The sequence below is a fragment of the Condylura cristata genome, unplaced genomic scaffold, assembly GCF_000260355.1.
Source record: "Condylura cristata isolate star-nosed mole 26May11 unplaced genomic scaffold, ConCri1.0 scaffold00024, whole genome shotgun sequence".
Taxonomy (NCBI): domain Eukaryota; kingdom Metazoa; phylum Chordata; class Mammalia; order Eulipotyphla; family Talpidae; genus Condylura; species Condylura cristata.
This window is the reverse complement of record NW_004567125.1, coordinates 12,609,821-12,630,663: the sequence shown is the minus strand read 5'-3', so window position 1 is coordinate 12,630,663 and position 20,843 is coordinate 12,609,821. Positions and strand designations below refer to the sequence as shown.

General features: G+C 40.3%; 1 protein-coding gene across 1 annotated transcript in view; it reads right to left on the bottom strand.

Annotated features, from left to right (window-relative positions):
• Window positions 1-6,198: 6,198 nt before the first annotated feature.
• RGS5 (regulator of G-protein signaling 5) overlaps window positions 6,199-20,843 on the bottom strand; it is a 39,492-nt gene continuing 24,847 nt past the window's right edge. Inside the window, exons 3-5 of the mRNA XM_004688425.2 lie at window positions 17,429-17,490; window positions 9,614-9,780; window positions 6,199-8,276 (exon numbers count right to left, since the gene is read on the bottom strand). Of these exons, the coding sequence (XP_004688482.1) occupies window positions 8,115-8,276; window positions 9,614-9,780; window positions 17,429-17,490 (391 nt within the window). The 3' untranslated portion in view covers window positions 6,199-8,114. The remainder of the gene's footprint in view (window positions 8,277-9,613; window positions 9,781-17,428; window positions 17,491-20,843) is intronic.

The following is a 20,843-nucleotide window of genomic DNA, read 5'->3' as shown; positions in this document are numbered from 1 at the left end:
ACCAGGGAGGGCCGAAGCCAGGTATTCTTAAATCTCCCACCAACCCACCATTTTGAAATGTATATAAAGGAGAACACTTAAGGAGCTTATGTAGATGCAGGAAGGCACCAGGTGGTCTAGTTACCTAACAGCTGTCAATATTTTGCTCTAAAATGCTTCCTGTCCTTTAACTGAGATTTAACTGCCTTTAGGTGGCTTATGAGGCTCAAGTGTTAGTGATTAACCTACTCAGGTCAGTGCATGGAGCCAGTAATCCATCCTTTGGTGGCTACAAACCTCAAGAGAAAGCAGAGTGGACTTGAAGCTTGGCAAGACATCGAATAAAAGTGAGTGATTTCAAGAATGTTATGTATCAGCTGAGAGTCCAGAATGCTATTTTAAATCTAGAGCAATGACCATCAACATTTTAGAGTTAAAATTTTAAGAGTAAGAAATATTTTTAGTATCTACATAAGAGTAGCTATATTATCAGTACCTATTAATTGAAAATATTTGAAGTGATAATTGAGTAGAAATTTAGGAATGTTTTTAAGTGAATTTATATTTGACTTTAAGAACTTGAGTGAGCTTAAAACAATACCTGGGTGTGTGAAGTGTAATTCAATCCATGAATAAGGAAGGAAACACAAAGTACCTGGCTAATTCTGCGATACCTCTACTCTCCCCTGGGCCTGGTTGCTGTGGGAGGCTGGAAAGCATATAGGAAGTCATTGGAAGCATTTAAACAAAGGAATAACATGATTGAGTATTTTGTTATTTATTGTTTATTTTATCCTGTTTTACTCCTCACAAGAATAACAACATGATCGGATAAATGCTCCAACTCATTTTCTTTCTTGTCATAGGGCTGTTACAAGTTTTGTGTGCTGCTCTCCTAAGGAGAACTTACTTAAAAAAATTTTTTTTTGTTTATGCATACAAGAACTGGGATACAGGCCAGAGGTGCAAGGAGGTGAGAAGATTCACCAGAGACAGAGTGGGGAGCAGAACAGGCTGGTGTACTGAAATACAATGCTGAGGAGAGCAGCGTAAGAGTCAGGAAAGGCCCGCCACACCATGTGGGTCACCTTCCTGGCTGGGGATCAAACTTGTGCAGCAGTGGCTGGGGAGAGCTTCATAGTGTTATGCTTTAACCCATTGCACCACCAGGGAGGGCCCAGGATAACTTACTTTTAAGGGAAAATTTTTGAGTGCTGAACAAAGTTTAAAAAATGGAGTAGAAGCTGCAATTGGTTACTGGAACATTTAAAATGGAGACTTGCCAGTTCTTTAAATCCCAGAAGAATTATGAAGTACTGCATGATAGTGGTTGAATAGTACACAGGGTAAGAGACTGCTCTGCCTCCATAAGTCTTGACTGTAACCTGGTGCTGATAGGGACTGGGATCACGTATAGCATAGCATAGATTGGTGGCTAATATTAAAAAATATGATTAAACATGGCCGACCTCTCTCCCCCAGGCAAAACACCCTCTCTCATTGGCTATTTTCAAGGTTTTAAGGAGTAATAAACATGCTTTATTCTATTGGAATTCACTGTAATATATCCTGTTGATAGCTTCCTACCAGGATATGTTATTTAAAGGATTTTACTTTTTAAAGTTTTATTATTTAAAAATTGGCCAACCAGAAAGAATACCTAATTGGGAAAATTATTATAAAGGAGAGGTTCAGCTTTTGTGGGTCAGCCCTACCCTACCATTTCTCTATTATCTTAAAATTCTTTGATATAAACTTTAAGGATTTATATTATTACATTACGATAGATATATATGAGGCATAACACAAATTTTGCTCCAAGAAAAAAATACTCCAGACTAGAAATCAGGTCACCTGGAAGAATGATGACACCCAGATGCTAATGATGGGGCAGTCATGTCACTTCCATGGGCCTCACCTTCCTCATCTTTATAAAGTGATGATGGGGAAGCTGCATCCCTTAGATTGGCAAGATGGCTTCTTGTACATGACTGCTGTGCCAGGACATCTCTGCTGATCACATAGCAGCCATGCGAATGCCCATTTGCTTTCAGGATTCAAGTGTTTGTGTCTCTCTCAGCTGCTGGCATCTCAGCTGAAGAAAAACTGCACAGAGAAGGGAGAATTGGACTTTTATCTTGGAGTCATGGGAGCATTTGTAATGTCTATTCCAGCTCTGGCGTTTTCTCCTGGTTTTTCCCTTTATCACCTGCCTGCTTGTGCTTAGTAGACTGTTTAGAGAAATTCAAGTGTATCTAACTAAAATCATGGCTTCAGTTGCTGAGTTCAAAAGCAGTCATAATAAATGTTGAGTGAAGAAACAAAGGAGCATCAATTTCTGTCCTTACTGATTAAAACCTCTGGGCTCCAATTGCTCGTTAAGTTTTCCACGAATCCTCCTTAGGTACCGAGGCTTCGGAAGTTTAGCAGCAATATCTATGGTAGGCGTTTATTTCCTACATGTCCAGACAGTTCCTTCCAGCAACAGCCACAAGGCAGTGCTTCTTCAAGACACAATTCCTCCAAAGCAGCTGATCCTGTCTGCCTGTCTCCAACTCTGCATCTTCCGTGTTGTCGATGATTTGGAAATGTGACTTTATTATCAAAGGCCAGCAACCTGGCCATAGATCTGACTGCCAGAGATTGAACAAAGACTGCCTTCTCATAAATGCTTTTTGTTGGTATAACAAGTTAAGTCATTAAGAAAGTAGCATGGGGACTAGGAATTTACCAAAGGAAACTAATTCAAAAGTAGAATGCACAGAGGCATTGCATTCATGAGAAACTAAAGTATTTGAATTTGGGGGCTGGGAGACATAACAATTATCAAGATGCTTCTAATTTTGAAAATGCAAAAGTAGAAAAATGTGCTTTGGAGTTGGTACCATGGTGGTTTGTTTAGCTCACTGAAATCATGATAAAGTCAATAATCCTGATGTTTTGAGGAACCACATCTGGCTCCTTTAGTCTTGTAGACCAAACAGGAGTCTAAGAGGCAACTGATCTCCAAGGTCTGTTCTGCTATCATCTGCCTCGTGACCTTGAGATTGACAGTTCTCTGTGGGGGAGGCAAAAAGGGTAGTTATCTTTACTAGTAGGACTTCTTGGTGGAAATTCTTAACTCTTCCAAGATAATGAAAATAAAGAAAAGAATAGGTGCCAGCGAGTTAATTCGGGGACACTGCAACTATAGGAAGTACAGCAAGGCTCCATGAGGACTAGGAATGAACACTAAGAGCTGTCAGAAATCAAGACAGACATTCCCTAAACTCACAGTCTCATTCCTTCTCTCCCCTTAGATTTTCATGGTTTCTGTAAATCAGCTCCTGCCTATGTTTCTCTCTGCATACAAACTTTCTTTTTCTACCAGTCCATTAGTTGCAGGACCTCAGCCCATTGCCTGTTTTCTGAGCACCAATGCCAATGGTCAAAGTTGAGCTGCTTTGCAGTGGGCCCTGGATTTCAGATCTTCCCCCCATGTGGGAAGGGCAAGGAATGGCTCACTGAATCATGCAATACTCAAGTGACATATTGTGTACAGTCAGTTCTAACAGCAAACAGCTGGGCCAATCAGTCATTGCCACTTGAATCCAAGGGACAGTTTCAAAGAAAGGGGGCACTTTGTATATCCCTGTCTGAGTTTTGCATGTCAGGTGTGGTACCATAAACTTATATTAAGATAAGGGATGGTCCAATGGATCAAAGTTTCACCTGGTGTAAAAAGCATAGGGAACAAACAAGATTATCTTAGGAAAGAATTTCTAATAGAGAATGTCCAGGAGTAAAGAAGGACTAATATGAGACTGTAACATAGACATATATTTAATGCAATATATGCGATCTTGGTTACAGATACATATTTGGTGTTTTATTTATCAATGAGTATGAGTCACGTGGTACACAATGTAGCAGATACAAAATTAGAAGATAAACACAATTGTTTCTACGTGAAAAATGTACGGGATAAGTGCTGATGAATTTATTTCCAAACTTTTCATTCCAACATTTTTCTCCAGGAGGTGTTTCCCAAAGATGAGTTACAAGTTGTAGCATTAAAAAACTTAGTTCCCTTGAAATCTGATATTGTGTGATATAACAAGAACTTTTGGCAAAATTTATCCAGATTGCTTCTCTTATTTAGAAAATTGATCAGCATTTCCCGTCATCTTAGCTATGACTTAACCCATATATTTTCTAGATAGTTCAATTCTTTAATGTATTCATTATTATATCACTGTGGCTAGACCTATTTTTAAAGTGTTGCCTCTGGAAGGGGGAGAAGAGACTGAGGAGGAAAAGGGAGGTTAGAGGGGATATCCAGGTGAAACAGTAACTTTAAGCTGGATATGAATGCTAAGAGTTGAATTTATAGCTTCTCTACCATCAGAATAAGCTGATTATTATTAAATTGTGACGGATAATGTTCTCTTCTTAATTTTTTCCCCTTCACTCTCTGCTATGTTTCCACTCAAACCCACGAACAGCTCTCCAGGAAGCATTTTTCTTTTCTTCAGTTCTGAGATGGCTAACTGATACCAAGGAATTGCTCTGACCACAACCAATTTGAGTGAAAGTATATTGAAGCCAACTGTTAACTAAAAAGCCTTGTCTAAACCATATCAAATACTTTCTTACTTCACCGAATGGAGAGACTAGAAAACCAGATTGGTCTGACAGCAATTCAGTCAGATCATACTGACTGCAACAGACCTCACATCCAGAACCTACAGAGTTGCCTGACCCTTGGGTTTGGATGCCTGGATGATAGAAACTGAGTTCCCAAGCTGCTTCCTGCACATGCATGTCAACAGGGGAAGGTGGGTCCTCACTCCTTATTTGCCCACTCCTCTAGTGAGACTCCCTAGGACGCTGGTCTGTGAGTCAGCAGATACCTTCCTACACATCCTGCTGATGACAAATGGCAATGCTGTCCTCAATGCCCTCCACTGTGTCCACAGCACAGGGCCAGGTGCTCGCTGCTTAGCCATTCACCCCTTTCTCTCCTTTACGCTCGTGGCCCTTTCTGCCCTGAACCTGCTGAATTCCCAAGACATAGAGAAAAGAGTCTGCTTGATGGAATGCCTTCAGGACAAAAATAATTTCCTTGAAATATAATTAATCATATTATCAAGTGTGTAAGGTACAGATAGAAAAAGCCCTGGAAGGGAATGGGTATTAGTTTACCCATTGATTTGCTAGTCATCAAATTTTTGCTGAACTTCTGATCATCTATTAATTTTGGGGAGAGAGCTAATAACTTCACACTATGCAAATGCAGTGCCTACAGAGAATACATGGAGCAAGCATAATCCAGGGCTTTGCAGAAGATAAAAAATGAAAACCAAGTTCTCTTTATACACTAAAAACTAAAAGCTACTGAGAGCAAATATTATCTTGTAGGTAATGGTAGTACTTACAATCTGAGAAGGGGACAAAAAGGTTTCAATACATTTGATTCTATGGGCTTTGCAATTTAAATGTTTGCAAGCAAAGTTACTGAAATGCCTCAGTTAGTTCTGCATTTCAGAGTATGTTTATCTGTGAGAGATTGTTGGGGGGAGGGTAAGTCACGTGAACAAATGCTGCTTTCCTAGATATACATGTAATACAGCCCCTAATTTACTGTAGAGTTGCTAGTCATCTCTGTTTGGGTCTTATTTAGATTCTACTCTAATGTGAACCCCAAACTATAGCAAACCCAGGCAGAAAAAAAGGTTATGGCCCATTCATTGCCTGATCTAATCTTAGGTTCCTCTCAAGAGTGAGAAGCATAAACTGCTATTCCCATTGACCACTGTTTGCTTCCACCACCTCTTCCACCCCAGATACACATACAACTGTAGTTGCATTTTCACGGGACAGAAAATGCAAAAACTACAGGTTCTTGCATTAAGAACACTCCCAGGCAGTTTACTCTAGTAAAAGTGGGAAGGAAGAGGAGGAGGGAAAGGGAGTGATAAATAGTTGTTAAATATCTTTTTCCTGGAAAGATCATCACACGTTTGCTAATTTCCCAGAATTAAAGGCATGTATTTTCTTTGTGTTACCATGGAAACCTGGGTTGTATTTTTCCCCCTTGTCTAAGTTTAAAAACATCTGCAAAATCCTTAAAAGAAATTTTCCAGGGTAATTTTAATGTTTGCTTTCTCATTTTCACATGCAATATATGTTTTCTTTTCAATTTTATCCATATGTTAGAGGAGTTTCTAATGTGTGTGTGTGTGTGTCTGTGCAATGCCATATATATATAAAAGATACTACTTTTTGGTGGAACTTTTCATTTCTAATAGCCTTTGTAGCATTGTCCTTGTGCTTTTCCTGCCTACAGCCTCCTTGGTAGCTCATACAATGATGAAGGCCTTTCTTACCTCCCACTGCTAAGTCTACCCACAACCACAGGGTGTGCAGGCAGTCTGTAATACAGTCAGTTAGAATTTTTTAACATCAACGATCTAAGTGAGTCCTACTTAGTACTCCAGACATTTTTACACACTTGGCTATTTCAAATAATGTGAATAAATTTTTTTCATTAAATTTAAAAAATTATTTAGGTATTCATGAAAAATACCACCCACCTAGTTTCTTGGGCCCTTCAATTTTCTAGCTGCTTTAGAAAGTGAATGACAAAGTGAAGTAAGTACCGACCATTTTACATTGACGGGGCAGTGTAGATACCCACCGAGAAAGGTGGTTCCAGAAATTTCTTACTGAATGGCAGTCACTGTACACAACTTCATTTGCTGATCTGGACTAGCTGTCAACTGCTTGATAAAGGTCTTTCTTTAAAGGGAGTGATACTGACAAATATGAATGAGCTCATACCACACTAGCAATTGTAGGCTATAGACCAGATTACTCCAACCATTTTCAAAACATGAAATGGCAAGTGTTCAGGAAGGGCCTATTATTCCTTGTAATTACCAAACAAAAGAATACTCAACAAACTCAGTGAAGTGTTTATGGAAAGAACAGAATAATATAGCTGCTTTGCTTTCAATATTCTTATGAAGTAACTGAGTAAGTGGACTACAAACATGTGCCACTAGTGGTGTGTGAATGAAAAGGGGAGACAAAAGGAGGAAATACAAGACTGAACAATGTGCGCCTCTACTTAAACATTGTAGAATTTTATTAATTCTTTAGAAAATATTTTTTAAATGAATGCATTAGTCTCATGCATGTTTGCTTTCATTCTCTATCACTAAGTTATATAATCATTACTGAATCAAATCTACTAGAGATTATTAAAAGTTCTAGCAAGGCTTATAATGAGATATGGAATTAAAAGCTTAAATCTACTAAAAATATACTTGGTCTAGCAATCGCTGTGCATGGGCATAAATGGCTGTAAATGGATACTTCAATCCTAATTAAACTCATTAATGCAGGGAGCAAAATAGGAAGGAAAGATGGACTGCAAAAAGGCTAAATTATTTTGCAAAATGCAGAACACCTTAAAGCCCTATCTCACTTTGAAGGCCTCAAGATGTAATCATATTAATGTTTCTAACAATCACCGGATATTTTGAAGATAATCATCATTTACTAAACCAGATGGCATCATAAGATTATTAAACACCTTAGTGTACAGTCCTCTGATGATAGGTAGGAGACCACTGAAATGGACAGCAATGTGCTTGCTTAAAAAGGAAAATTGTGGCTGCCTCAAAATCTCACACCTTGTACTTACCAAGTCCAGAAATAGAGAACTGACACTGGATTCGAATTAAAATGAGTGAAATCAACTAAGCTCATGAGAAATTAGTTTTCCCACATATATCTGTTCTTTTACAGGCCAATTTAAATAGAAATCCAAACCAAATGAATACACGTTCAATGATATCACATTCTTGAGGTAATTTTTCTTGCTCTTGGCAATTTTTTCTGTGATCTGATTGGGTTTGACAAAAAGAAATTGAGTAGGGCTTATGAAGAATGGGGCAGAAAAACCTGGGGGCAGGAGGGATTCAGACAATGGCTAACGGGTAAAAAGTACAAGCTGTGGCCCCTGGGACTTGCCCTGTTTGGGTGATTTGAGCAAAGCTGCTATGGGAAGATGTGCAGGTTGCTGGAAATGCAGGTGTTACTGTGGAAGGAAAAACTCACAGGATGAGCCTCATAGCCCAGTTAAATGACTACTTGAGCAACTCCTGATAAAACTCAGAGCGCACAAAGCGAGGCAGTGAATCCTTTTCCATCAGGGCGTGGATTCTCTTCTGTGCCACATCAAAGCTGCTCAGAGAGGGTTCCACCAGGTTCTTCATTGTGATATCCTTTGTGAAGTGATCAATATTCACCTGTGGGAAATAGGGTCAGACGTTAGTTTGGGCCAGGATTTGAGGGTGGAATCTCTCACACACAAAAGGAAGATAAAAAATGAAAGACAGCACTTCTACTTTAGGAGGATTGGGTAAGATAACTGATATTCCAATAAAAGACTCAGATTAAGGACCAGACAATGTCAGAGCCTCTACAATCAGCTAATGAGTCAGTTATCTTTATAGCAATCCTAAGAAGTCTTTCCTTTTGTAGGGAAAAATACTTTTATATACCTTCACCTTCATATCTGTGGGAAGGAGAAGGGGCTTCCTCAAGATCACAAAGCTAATGAGAACACTTAATTCTAGAGGGTCCTGATGCCCAATCCCAAACCTCCCTCAGCCAGCACTTGCTTCTATGCTAAGTGGAGAGAATGAAGGGGCAAGATTCTGACCAGGTATCTAGGACCTTTTGCATAATTCCAGAAAAGCAAGGAAACATGGTCTTTTCTGAAACAAACCATAAGAGTAACAAGAGCAGTAATGCATATAGATGGTGGTTAGTCTGTGCCTGGTGCCACCTGATGAGCTCACTTAATCCTACAACTCTATGGCAGACAGTGGCATCTACGTTTTACAACTGATGAACAGAAATGTTAAGTAATTTGCCCAAGATTCCAAGTGATAGAAGATTCAAAAGCCCAGTAACACAGGCTTCTTTGAAACTAGCAAACATTTTGCCTTCAACAAGCAACTAATGACATGTTGTCTTTCAACATCTCTAGCACTATTACTTTGTGATAACTTTATTTTCATGAGCAGATACCTTGTTTGTTCCCATATAGTGTAAATGGTAAAGGCCTAGAGAAAAACAAAAGAATAAAAGTGAGAAGAGAAAAAAGGAGAATTTTTACGGACAAAAAAGAAAAAGAAAAAGAAAGAAAAATGGGTGGGGAAGAGGAGAAGAAAAAGATGATAGGCATTAATTAGTTCAGAAACCGATATGTATGTTTCAAATCCACTGTTAATTGCATCCTCACAACAAACCTGCAAAAGTCTTCATTATCCCCATTTCCACAAAGAAAGAACCAAAGTTGGAGAGACCCAATAATTTATCACAAATCACACAACTAGTACTGTTCCCACTTGACACAACCTGCCACCAAAGCAAGATCACACTTCCAGAAAGTGATTGAGATTGGACTCAAGTTCATATTGACCTGATCGCAGGGCACCTGTAGGTGCTCGGGACAGGGGTGCTGTCCCAGCAGGCAGAGCCTACAGTCTCACAGGCCCGCACAGGCCGGGCCACTCTGTTGGGAAGCTGTCGGCTGACCTTGTCGGACCTTGCTTGCACACCCACCCTCAGGACCTACCTCTTTAGGGGCCTCTGTTTGGATGAATTCTTCATAAATTTTCTTTGCCTTCTCAGCCATCTTGGCAGGGGATTTGATCTTCTTGTAGTCCTCACAGGCAATCCAGAACTCAAGATTCTCCTCACTGAATTCAGACTTCAGGAAACTTTTGAAGCTGGCAAGTCCATCTAATGAGGGAAAAGGCCAGTGAGAAAATCTGTTTAACACTCTACCCTGCTGTGCAGCCTTATAAATGCGACCACTTTTATTTTTCATTGCAACATAATACACAGGTGCTATTATATACTCTTTTCACAGCTGAAGTCAGAGAGGTCAAGTAGCTTGCCCTGATCACTTGCACTTAACCAGCTGTTATGTGGTAGAGCGGAGATGCAAGGTCAGGCAGTATAAACTTACACAATGAAGGTTAACCTGGCATCAAGAGCACTAAGAACAGTAATGCCATTCTGGATAATTAGCAATCACCAGAAAGAGGGAAAGATGCATTTAAAACTTAGTTTTGCAATATAAGTAATGTTAATGTTGATATCACAATCCTTTTTTTTCCTTCTGTTCTGCGAATGATTTTTGAGTAAATGTTAAATTCCAGGCAATATGATCTGAGTACTATGGGAAGTAAATTGAATGTGGTTCTCTCCCGAAAGGCGCTTTCAGATTCTGTGGGAAGTAGAAAGAAAAACAAACAAACAAACAAACAAAACAAAAAACAAAATTGACACAAAAAAATAGGACAGAAAGAAGGTCAAAGGAAAGGTTGGGTGGCCTGTCCTAACCTCATTCTAGTTTAGGACAGGCCCCCATGAAGAAATGGTGTTTGACTTGAGGCCTGAAGGTAAGTGTGAAGGGCCTGAGGAAGTTGCCTCATGGTAACTTATTAATCACTTTGCCTATCAGTTAGCTGTGAGTTTTAAAAAATAAATTAATATAATTGGAACTATTGAAGTTCTGTAGTGTTCCAATGCAGTGTTGTTCAGGTAGAATAGCCTTCAACTTAAAAATTTTTTAAAAAATATTTATTTATTTATACACACAGAACTGGGGTACAGCCCAGAGGTGCAGGAGTAGTGAGAGGATTCACCAGAGACAGAGTGGGGAGCTGAATAGGCTGTCTGATGAAGTACTCTGCTGAGGGGAGCAGCAAGAGGGTCAGGAAAGGTCTGCCACGACATGTGAGTCACCTCTGGGGTGGGAATCTAACTCATGCTGAAGTGGATTTAGCTTCTCAGTGCTGTGCTTTAACCCTCCCTAGCGGGAGGGTCTCAACTTAAAATTTTAAGAAACTGTCTGTCTCTCCCTCTATCTTTATCTCTAATTTAGTAAGCACATCAGGGCCTGCTTTTCCTTGAACTTGTCCCCCATGAGGAGATAATTCTAATCTACATTAGTTCTACGTAGGGAGCAATTTCATGTATTGAATTCATTTCCTTTGACCTAATTTCAATCTGTTTCTTTTCCCTTGAATACTTCTCCCTACTCCTCATTATAGTACATACATTTTATTCATTAATCAATGCCTAACACATGGATTTATATAACATGTACAAAATGTATTTGATGATTAAACCAGAGATTTTTGCTTGTCTTTTATTCAATTTGCCTTCTTTACATTTTCACCATCTCCATGCTTTTTGTAGTCCATGTAAACACATGAATTCTAAAGAAACAGAATGGCTAAGTGATAATTAACTTGGTTTGGGTCACCAGTGATCTCTGGATCCAAATAAAACTCTTTGCATTTTAATCTGCTCTTCCCTGTACTTAACTGAAAAACACCTTTCTTTCTTTTTTTTTTTTTTCTTCTTTTTTGGTTGATCTGGGGGAGGAGTTTTTAGGAAGTGTGGTAAACAATTTCTCCTAGAAACCTACATAGAAAAATTATATTAAAACAATTTGATAGTGTGTGCCTGAATAAATCAGGTAGATTTTCTCTCTCTCCTCACCCATCTTTTCCTACTGTATTGCCAAAGCTATTTTTATAATTTAGAAACATGAGCGTTAACCTCAATGCTGAAAGAAGAAATAAGCCTAATTCTCTCTCTGTCAGGGTTAAGGTTTTCATTGTTTCTTAAAACACAAGTGTCAGGTAGTCTCCGGACAACACTTCCCAGCACTTTCTAGCTGACAGGAAATGACAGCAGGAATGAAGTCCTGTGAACTTGCATGTAATCAAGTCTTAAGACTGTAGAGGAAACAACTTCACAGAAGTCTGTAGCTAATTTTTTCTCATTAACCCAATGTCCACACAGCCCATCAAGCTCTCTGAATCACCCATTCTGCGTCTTTGTGAAAGGCAAAGGTAAACCCCAGGCCTCCCAAACATTGTTACTTAGGAGCAGAACATGAAGGCCAGGATTCTGCAGCAATGCTAACCTATAACGCATAACCAGGGAATGAGGGAATGAGCTTGGCAAAGAATTTTCCAGTGTCCTGTGTTCATTTCCTACGAACTGATTTCATCATTCTCATTGAATTCCACAATATCATTTTAAGACTTCTTGTCAACTCATACAATAACTTTTTATCTTGTCGGTTGGGACGATGACAGCTATTCTTTCTCTCATCTTGCTTGTGTGGACTCTCAGGAAGTTCCTTTCTAGGATCCTCTAAAATCTCTCACCAGATACTGTCTCCTCCCTAACCTCAGGTTTTTGATTGGTCCGTTTCTCAGAATTTCTCTCTATTGAATTCCCATCACCTTAAGGAAGGCTTTCCATTTTGTAGTTAAATAGACTCCAGACCAAATGCCTCTATTGTGCAAAGAACATATATAAATCTTCTTTGCCTAAAGCATTGGCCTGCCATGGCATATCCAGCTAAAACCCCAAGCATACATCTTTGATGAACTACCATATTCTTCATGGTAGAACCTGCACAGAACCTCAGAATACCATTCAGTACATCTTGAGCATCCACTGCCTGGGAAGCAGGTGAAGCCCACCTGATCCTCTGGTCTGGAGTAAACACTCTGGGGTGTGACCTACATCATAATCCCAGAGCTGGCCCTAGTATGCTGTGTTACTTTTGACATTGATGTAAAATAGAGTAGCAGCCCTACCAAAGAACAGAATGAAACCATTTTGAAAATCAAAGGCATGTTATGTCTTTTGCAGCAACTTGGATGGAGCTGGAAAAGATCATGCTTAGTGAGATAAGCCAGAAAGAGAAAGAAAAATACCGGATGGTTTCACTCATAGCAGGAGTATAATGGACCAGGCGAGAAAATAACAAAAATAATGAACAACCATATACCAGAGACATTCTGTGGGGGTGGAGTGGGGAATGGGATCAAAAATGGGGGGGGGGGGAGGGAGGGAAATGCACGGGACTAGGGTGGTGGCACAGGGGTGATCTGGTGATGGGAAACCCGCGAGGATTACAATCGAGATGGAAAAAAAAATGTGCAAAATGATGTAAAAATAAACTTTGTAATAAAAAAATAAAAAAATTTTAAAAAAATCAAAGGCATGTTAGATGCATTCAAGTCAAACATATTGACATAAAGGACAAATGTGGAAAGCTAGATTAATGCAAACCATCCTCAGGGGAGAAATTGCAACATATTATTGTCAGTTATTGGTAATTAATAAGTACCATTGAAATAAAATAGAGCAGGCTCTAGAATCGAGATTGGAGGTGCACTGTCACATGCTAACTTACTGTGTAACTTGGACTATGTATTTAATGCCTCCCAGACCTCAGTTGTCTTATCTGATAAATGGGGATAAATAATTTAATTTACCTGATAGAGTTGTTGTAAGGTTTAAATAATTTAGTAAAGCTCTTACATGGTGTTGAATATAATAAATCAAAAAAAATTGTTGGCGTTCAGCATTTATATTCACACTCGGTTTAAAAGTAATCTTTATCATCATTGAAAACCCAACTTCAGGTCCCTCCCTGGTGGCACAATGGGTTAGAGGGCAGCACTATGAAGCTCTCCACAGCCACTGCAGCTCAAGTTTGATCCCTGCCAGGGAGGTGACACACATGGCTTGGCAGACCTCTCCTATCTTGCCTGCTGCTCCCCTCAGCACTGTATTTCAGTAGATCACCTGTTCTGCTCCTCACTCTGTCTCCAAACCTCTCACCACCCCACATCTCCGGCTTCTACCCCAGTTCTTGTATGCATAAATAAATACATCTTTTTTTTTTTTTTAAGAAAACCCAACTTCAGTGCTTTGTCTGCAAGATAGTCTTTACCAATTACTGTCCAGCAGTTCTAGAGGGTTTTATCATTATGAGAGACGAGCTCAGTTTGTAGTCTTTCGCTGGAGTGATTTGCTTTTGTTGTTAAGGGGAAGGATGTCCTAAAGGAACTCTGCAGAGTCTTGTGGACTCCACCCCCTACTCCAGCATTCTGAACTCTACCCCCTACTCCAGTGACTGGAAACTACAACTCCCAGCAGTACCAAGGAGAGAACTGTGAGGACTCAAGTGCGAAGCTAAGCAGGCATTCTGGGACTTTGGGGGATAAATAGGGAGCCATTTTGTCCAACAGGCTCTTTTGCTCTGGAAACCGCTCTTGGGACAATGGACTCAGGGCTATCTGTTAGTTAGCAAAGCTCCACGCCAGCTGAGCTGGTAAGATATTCTAGTTACCTTGTATCTCTCTCTCTCTTTCCCTGGGTTGTTCCTTTTCCTTTCCCCTTTTGTAAATAAACCCACTACTGACCCTTTTGTGTGTGCCTGCAGTACAACTAAATTTTAGGGGCACGTGGGTGAGGACCCACAGACAGGCAACCCAGTTCACACTGGGGTGCCCTGTAAGAGTGTGACTACCTTTTCCAGGATTTGAGGTTCATTTATCTTTATGACTCTTTCATGCCCCACATCTTAGTTAAACCTGTGCATCCATCTAGAGGTTCACAGTGAACGAAAAAAAGACCCATCAGGTCTTGGGAGAAGTCTTTCCTTCCATGTCACAGAGCCAAAGATCACAAACTTTAAAGAAGGGTAAATATACTTACTTTGTGGTTGCTATAGCATTTTATTTCATAAGCAACTTATCTAACTTTCATGTCTCAGTTTGTTTTTCTGAAAAGGAATTCTGAGTAGATTGTTATTGTACTAAATCTTAAAATTATGGCAATTGTTATGAAAATATATGGAAAGTGCTGAGGGCAGTGCTTGGTCCATGGTGGAAAATTTATTTTGGTGATTGCTTCTATTATTCTAACTTTTCAGCTTAAAGGAAATTGCAGCTGCCAGTGACGAATACAATAACAAAGATAAGTCAGTGAAGAGAAGGAAGAAAATTGGGACCAGAGAGAGAAAAGCAGAAGGAGGCAAAAGATAGCAACAAGAAGAGAAGTCCTGACCCCAGGGGTTCCATGCTCCATGGAAGAGACACCCACTTCTCCAGGACATGCTCTGATCCTTTAGGACTCCTGAACAAAAGGAATCTACATTCTTTCTCTGCTCTTAAAGACACTCCCATGAAAGTTAATATTGCTACTTTATTTTAATGCCCATTGCAGTCTGGGAGTTATGTGCCTGACAGACCCACTAAAGACACTTAACCTAAGCATGGAGGACACTGGTACAATTTCAGGACTGAGTCAGGTATAGTGGATGATTGAAAATGATTTTAAAGATTTATTTATTTATGCATACAGAATGGGGTATAAGCCACAGTTGCAGGGGCAGTGAGAGGATTCACCAGAGACAGAGTGGGAGCAGAACAGGTAGACTGACAAAGTACACTGCTGAGGGGAGCAGCGGGCGGGTCAGGAGAGGTCTGCCATGCCATGTGGATCACTTCCGGGGGGGGGGGGGGGGATCAAACTCATGCTGAAGTGGCTTTAGCTTCTTAGTGCTGTGCTTTAACCTGCTGCATCACCAGAGAGGGCCGAAAATGGCTTTTAAAATGAGGAAAGGTAAGAGGAATCCTGTTAGCTCAGGGTTTGGAGGAGGGAGAGATTGAATATACGCTTAATTGTCTTATTGTTTTAGAGGTTTAATACCAATTGATTTCATTTTCTCTCAAGAAAAATGTGGATTTAAGGAATGTTGGAGGAGCTCTGTCAGTGATGAGAGTTAATATCCTCCATTAGCAACAAAGGATGTCAAATATTACCTATAAATTGATATAGTTGCCACTTCTCAAGTTTAAATGGTTTAATTGATCGAATCAATCACTCAAAAAGGGAATGTGAAACGTTAAATAATTGTCTTTATCAAAAGTAAAGATACTTTACTTATTTTTTACCTATGTTTCATCTGTCACAGCTAATGTTTCATATTTCTGATCAAAGACTAATTATTTTAACAGATTCAAGTAGGAATATCTCATAAGGCTGAGATGCCAAAATGTGGTATATAGTTACTCAAGATGCATAACAGTAGATGTTTGGGAGACGAGGTCAAATAAAATTTCATTGGGTTGGTAAAGTTGGGGATCAATTACTAGGGCATGTTGGCATTCCCCTAGTCCTTCTCTAGAAGTAGCCAGACAGACAGCAGAGGCAAGGTGGCAGGAGAGAGACACAGGGCAAGTAGAAGAGTCATAGAGAGAAGCAGAGACAGAGTCAGGGAGGTGGAGAGGGGAAGAGGAGGAGACAGTAAAGAGGAAGAGACAGAGGAGAGACTGTCTTATTTATGAAAGATATTACTCCCATAGGCCACTGTGGCCTCTGCTTCTGTGCCATCTCTGTATCTGTTCCAGAAATCCTCTTTATCACCTGAGTTAGTTTGAGTGGGTAGAAATCATTTTCAAGGAAGGAATGCAGACTAAAATTGTTATCAAAACTTTTTCACTTATTGCTTAGGAAATTCATTGCCCAAATGCTTAAAATATTAATTCCTTAAGAGGCTAATTATGTGACACTTTGAGATTAAACGCACATACACAAATATATGCAGAGACATATTACATATCTACCTATATGCATATATAATTAAAATATTATGTCTAAGTTAAATATCACATCACATCTGTGTTTCTACAATAACATGCACAGGTACACATACTTTCCCATCTGAAAAGTAGAATCTCAGGCCATGGTGATCATATTTATAAGCTGAAAGACTAGTTCCTCCCTCAGCATACACGAAGGCACTAAGATATTAATATTAACTGCCTCTGGCTTAACTTCTATCCCCAGATTTTCTTACCCCAATAGCTTTCTGTCCCCTAAAAGCTTAAGCCATAGGGACATACAAAGATTAGTGTGACTGATAGGACGCATGCTTTTTATCTTGCTATAGCCAAACCTTTTTTTTTAAAGATTTATTTATTTGCGCATTCAGAACTGGGGTACAGCCCAGAGGCTCAGGGGTGGTAAGAGGCTTCACCAGACACAGAGCGGGGAGCAGAACAGGCAGATCGACGAAGTACACTGCTGAGGGGAGCAGCGGGCGGGTCAGGAGAGGTCTGCCACGCCATGTGGTCACCTCCGGGGCAGGTGGGAATCGAACTCATGTGGAAGTGGCTTTGGTTTCTCAGTGCTGTGCTTTAATCCGCTGCGCCACCAGGGAGGACCCTATAGCCAAACCTTTTAAGACATTATGAGGCCAAACTGGTAAAGACAGTAAGTGCTTCTGTTTTACTGGGGAAGGTATCTAGAGTACACAGGTGACCCCCTGGCTGTATGACACAGGGGAGCAGGACAGATAGGACAACAGCCTGCTCCGGGAGTCATGAGTGCCCTCCCTGAATTCACATTCTCGCTCAGTGAATCAGAAAACCATATTCTCAGCCCCTTCCCTTGCTGAAAACCCTCTGAAAAAGTGGGAAAAAAAGTCAAAATTGGGGGAGAAGGACATGGGCAATGCAAATGTGATTTCTGACCTGTACAGAAGTCAGGGCAAACTTACAGTTGTTTTGCAGGAGCTTGTCCAGGGAGTCACGCCACTGCAGAGCCTCTTCTGGGGAGGGTCTAAACCAAGGAATGAGAAAGGGGAAGAGGATCATAAGATGGAGTCAACCACACATACTAACAATGAGCTGAACACGCTATACTTAGAAATGATAAAACTGATGATGCGTGGGCAGGATAACAGGGTTTGAATTATTTCCTTGTGCCAATGGGATTTGACCTCATGCATCTTTGTATTATGTGCTGGCATCTCTTCATGAACAATTTGCTTAGACACACCCCTTCTTAGAAGCAGAGTCTCTTTGTCATGAAGTTCTATCTGGATATTGTCGATAGTGTCTCCATCTTTTCCAAATGTAACTGAATGAAATCCAATTGTCCCATGTTAGGTATTGGACTCAGGTGTCTGCCTCATCAGAGCTGCACTTTAAGCAGCAGCAAAGGGACATTTGATGCCATATCTACCTGCCACTATTATCTCATTAAGGCAAGGCTGGTAGAAGAAGGAATGTGTTATGTCACTATGCTGGGAATGAGATCATAACAAGTCTACATTAAAAAAACAAAACAAAACAAAAAACTGAGTAAATTTCTCCTACCCAATTAGGAGAGGATAACTTTTTTTTGTTTGTTTTAAGACTAGCTCTTTTCTGGCCCTTCCTGATGGCGCAATGATCTAGGTTGCAGCACTGTAAGCTAGCCATAGCCACTTCAGTGTGAGTTCAATCCCTACCCCTGGAAGTGACCTGGTGTGGCAGACCTCTCCTGTCTCGCCCTCTGCTCTCCTCGGCAGTGTACATTGATCTGCCTGCTCTGCTCCCCACTCTGAGTCTGGTGAAGCCTCTCACTGCCCTTGCACCTCTGGCTTGTACTTGTACCCCAGTTCTGTGTGAACGAATAAAAAAATCTTAAACAAACAAAAAACTAGCTCTTTCTGAGAAGACAGGTGGTTCATCCATCACAAATGAGATGTCCTAAGCAAATTCTCTAGATGCCCACTCTAAATGAGGTGGCAATGGCCAGCGTATAACTTCCTGTATGCATTTTTTACCTTAATGTTTATCTCTACAGGAATCCTGCACTCATTTCCTTTTAACCGCCAATTTTTCTCTCCCAGCAGGATCCTGTCAGGTCGGTGGGCACTTCCAGGCACACTTAAGATGTGAGTGATCCCCTGCCTAGTTGAGTCAGACTAACAAGACATTTATTTTAATAATAAGGTCGACTGAAGTGTTTTTCCTAACTTAGCATTTCCTTTTCTCTTAACTTGTTTATCTACAGTCCAGACAATCCAGGCAAACTTTTGCTTCAGATTATTATAGTAGCCAAGTTTTTGGCAAAAGTACTGTGAATAATCCCCTCAATTCTCTATTCCTCATTTTGGAACATGTGGAGAGTTTGATTTCTCATTAAGTTCTGTGTTTTCATTATTTAAAGAGCAAAGATTAAAGTACTGAACCTGATGAAGGCATTTTAGGATATTTCTTTTCTCTTGTCTAGAAACAGCTGTCAAAAGTTAAAAACTCAATGCTAACTCCTTGGAAATTGTTTTGAATGAGTGTGTTCCTGCCCTTCCCCATCTGCTGCTTAATAGAAAGATGCACAGGAAGGAAATAATGACATGAGGAAAGGATTGCAAGTATGTCCCTGTATGTTTCTGATTTATATCTTAAACTAGAAATCAGTTATTCCTTTTGCTTCTTCTATAGTCATATTGAGAATTTTTCCTATGTATATGATTTTGTCTTGCATTCACACTTTGTAATTCCTTCACTGTGTGGAATTTTGCACAGAATAGGTATCCACCAAGTCCTTATTGGTTGTTGACAGAAACAACAGGACATTAGATTATTGGACAAGTAAAACAGGCCTAGAGCAAGGAAAGGCCTGATTCACTCAAGGAATCGCTTTCTGATTCTGCAAATATTCTCCTAAAGCCCATCTACCTTCCCTCCCCATTTGCTTCTGGTTAACACAGAGGAGCCCAGGAAAAAGCAAAGGCAAGAGCAGGTGCACCAAACTTAGTGAAGTGAGCAGACACAACTTCCCTGGAATGGCCTGCTAGAACCCAACTAATGGTCAACATCAGAGCTCACCACAGCCACAATTAAATTCTTGGAAAGGACATGTGCAGAGACTGCATGGGGTTAAATTAGTCCCAACTGATTCAAGACCACAGTCAAACAGGACTCATCCCCCTCAGCATGAAGCCCAGTGCTCTGATTACCAACTTAGAAGGGAGTGTAGGTTCATCCTGTCCTGATTCTCAGAACTGGCTGGTCCTCATTAAGTCTGAGTTCTTTGGAAATAAGAATGATATAGCTCCACATGACCAAAGTATATCCTGCTTTGCCAAGTGGGTCAGAGCTGACAATGGAGGGTAAGAGGTGGTCTTGGGGTCTCTGTGTGGGTGTGGGGTCAGGTAGAAGAAGCTAGTTCAAATGAAAGGCAAAGCACACATTTACAGAGATGACTAAATGTGGGCTTTATAATGCCAGTAGATGGTTCTGGAAGTGACCGTCTCAGCTGCCAGTTATCACTCCCATTTGCTTGTTGAGTCTTTTGACTGCAGTGATGCACTTACTGCATAAAGGTGCAGCTTGAGGGTCCTGGAGGACCTTTCCCATCCCACCCTCCTGTGGCATACCCTCTTCAGCATCCGCCCACTCGCAGTATTTATGTCATTAATATGCAAGTGATGGTCTCACTTGCCCAGAATTAGTTGGGTAGATGAAAACCACAAATAAAACTTAATTTCAACAATTTCAGGCCCATTAACTATTATTACTATGAGGAAGTATTTTAGACTCTCTAAACAACAGTATTTTCCTTTCCCTTTTTTAATCCACACAATCACCACACATTTAAATCACTCCAGCAACTGCTCTTTCATATTGCTGCTTTTGACTAGGAAAGGGCATTTATTACCATAGCAAGTGCCTGCTTTATTCCCCATTCATTCCCCAATCTGCTACCTACCTGCCCATGAGCAGTCTCCACAGACATCTACTGAGTCCTTACCCCAGGGCCAACAGTGATCTGGGCACCACAGCGGGCACATAGCTAGAAGTATGTGCCAGGTTATAATATGTGTCTGTTGTCAAATACTGTGCATACATGTCAATCCTGGCAACACTGCTCACTCTCAGGGCACTAGCTAAAAGGGTATGATAGGACTTGGGAACTGTCCTCCCTGTGCTCAGGCTACGTATGGTGTAGAGATCACTCTAGAGTGATAAGGTGGTAAAAACCACAAAATATAGTTAATGTAATAGACATGAAAAAGGAAAAAAAAAGAATATCTAAAAAACAAACAGAACACAGGGATTGCAACTTAGATGGAAAAATGAACAAAAATATGTAAAAATAAACTAATATAAACAAACAAATAAAAAAAAAACCAGAACATCGGA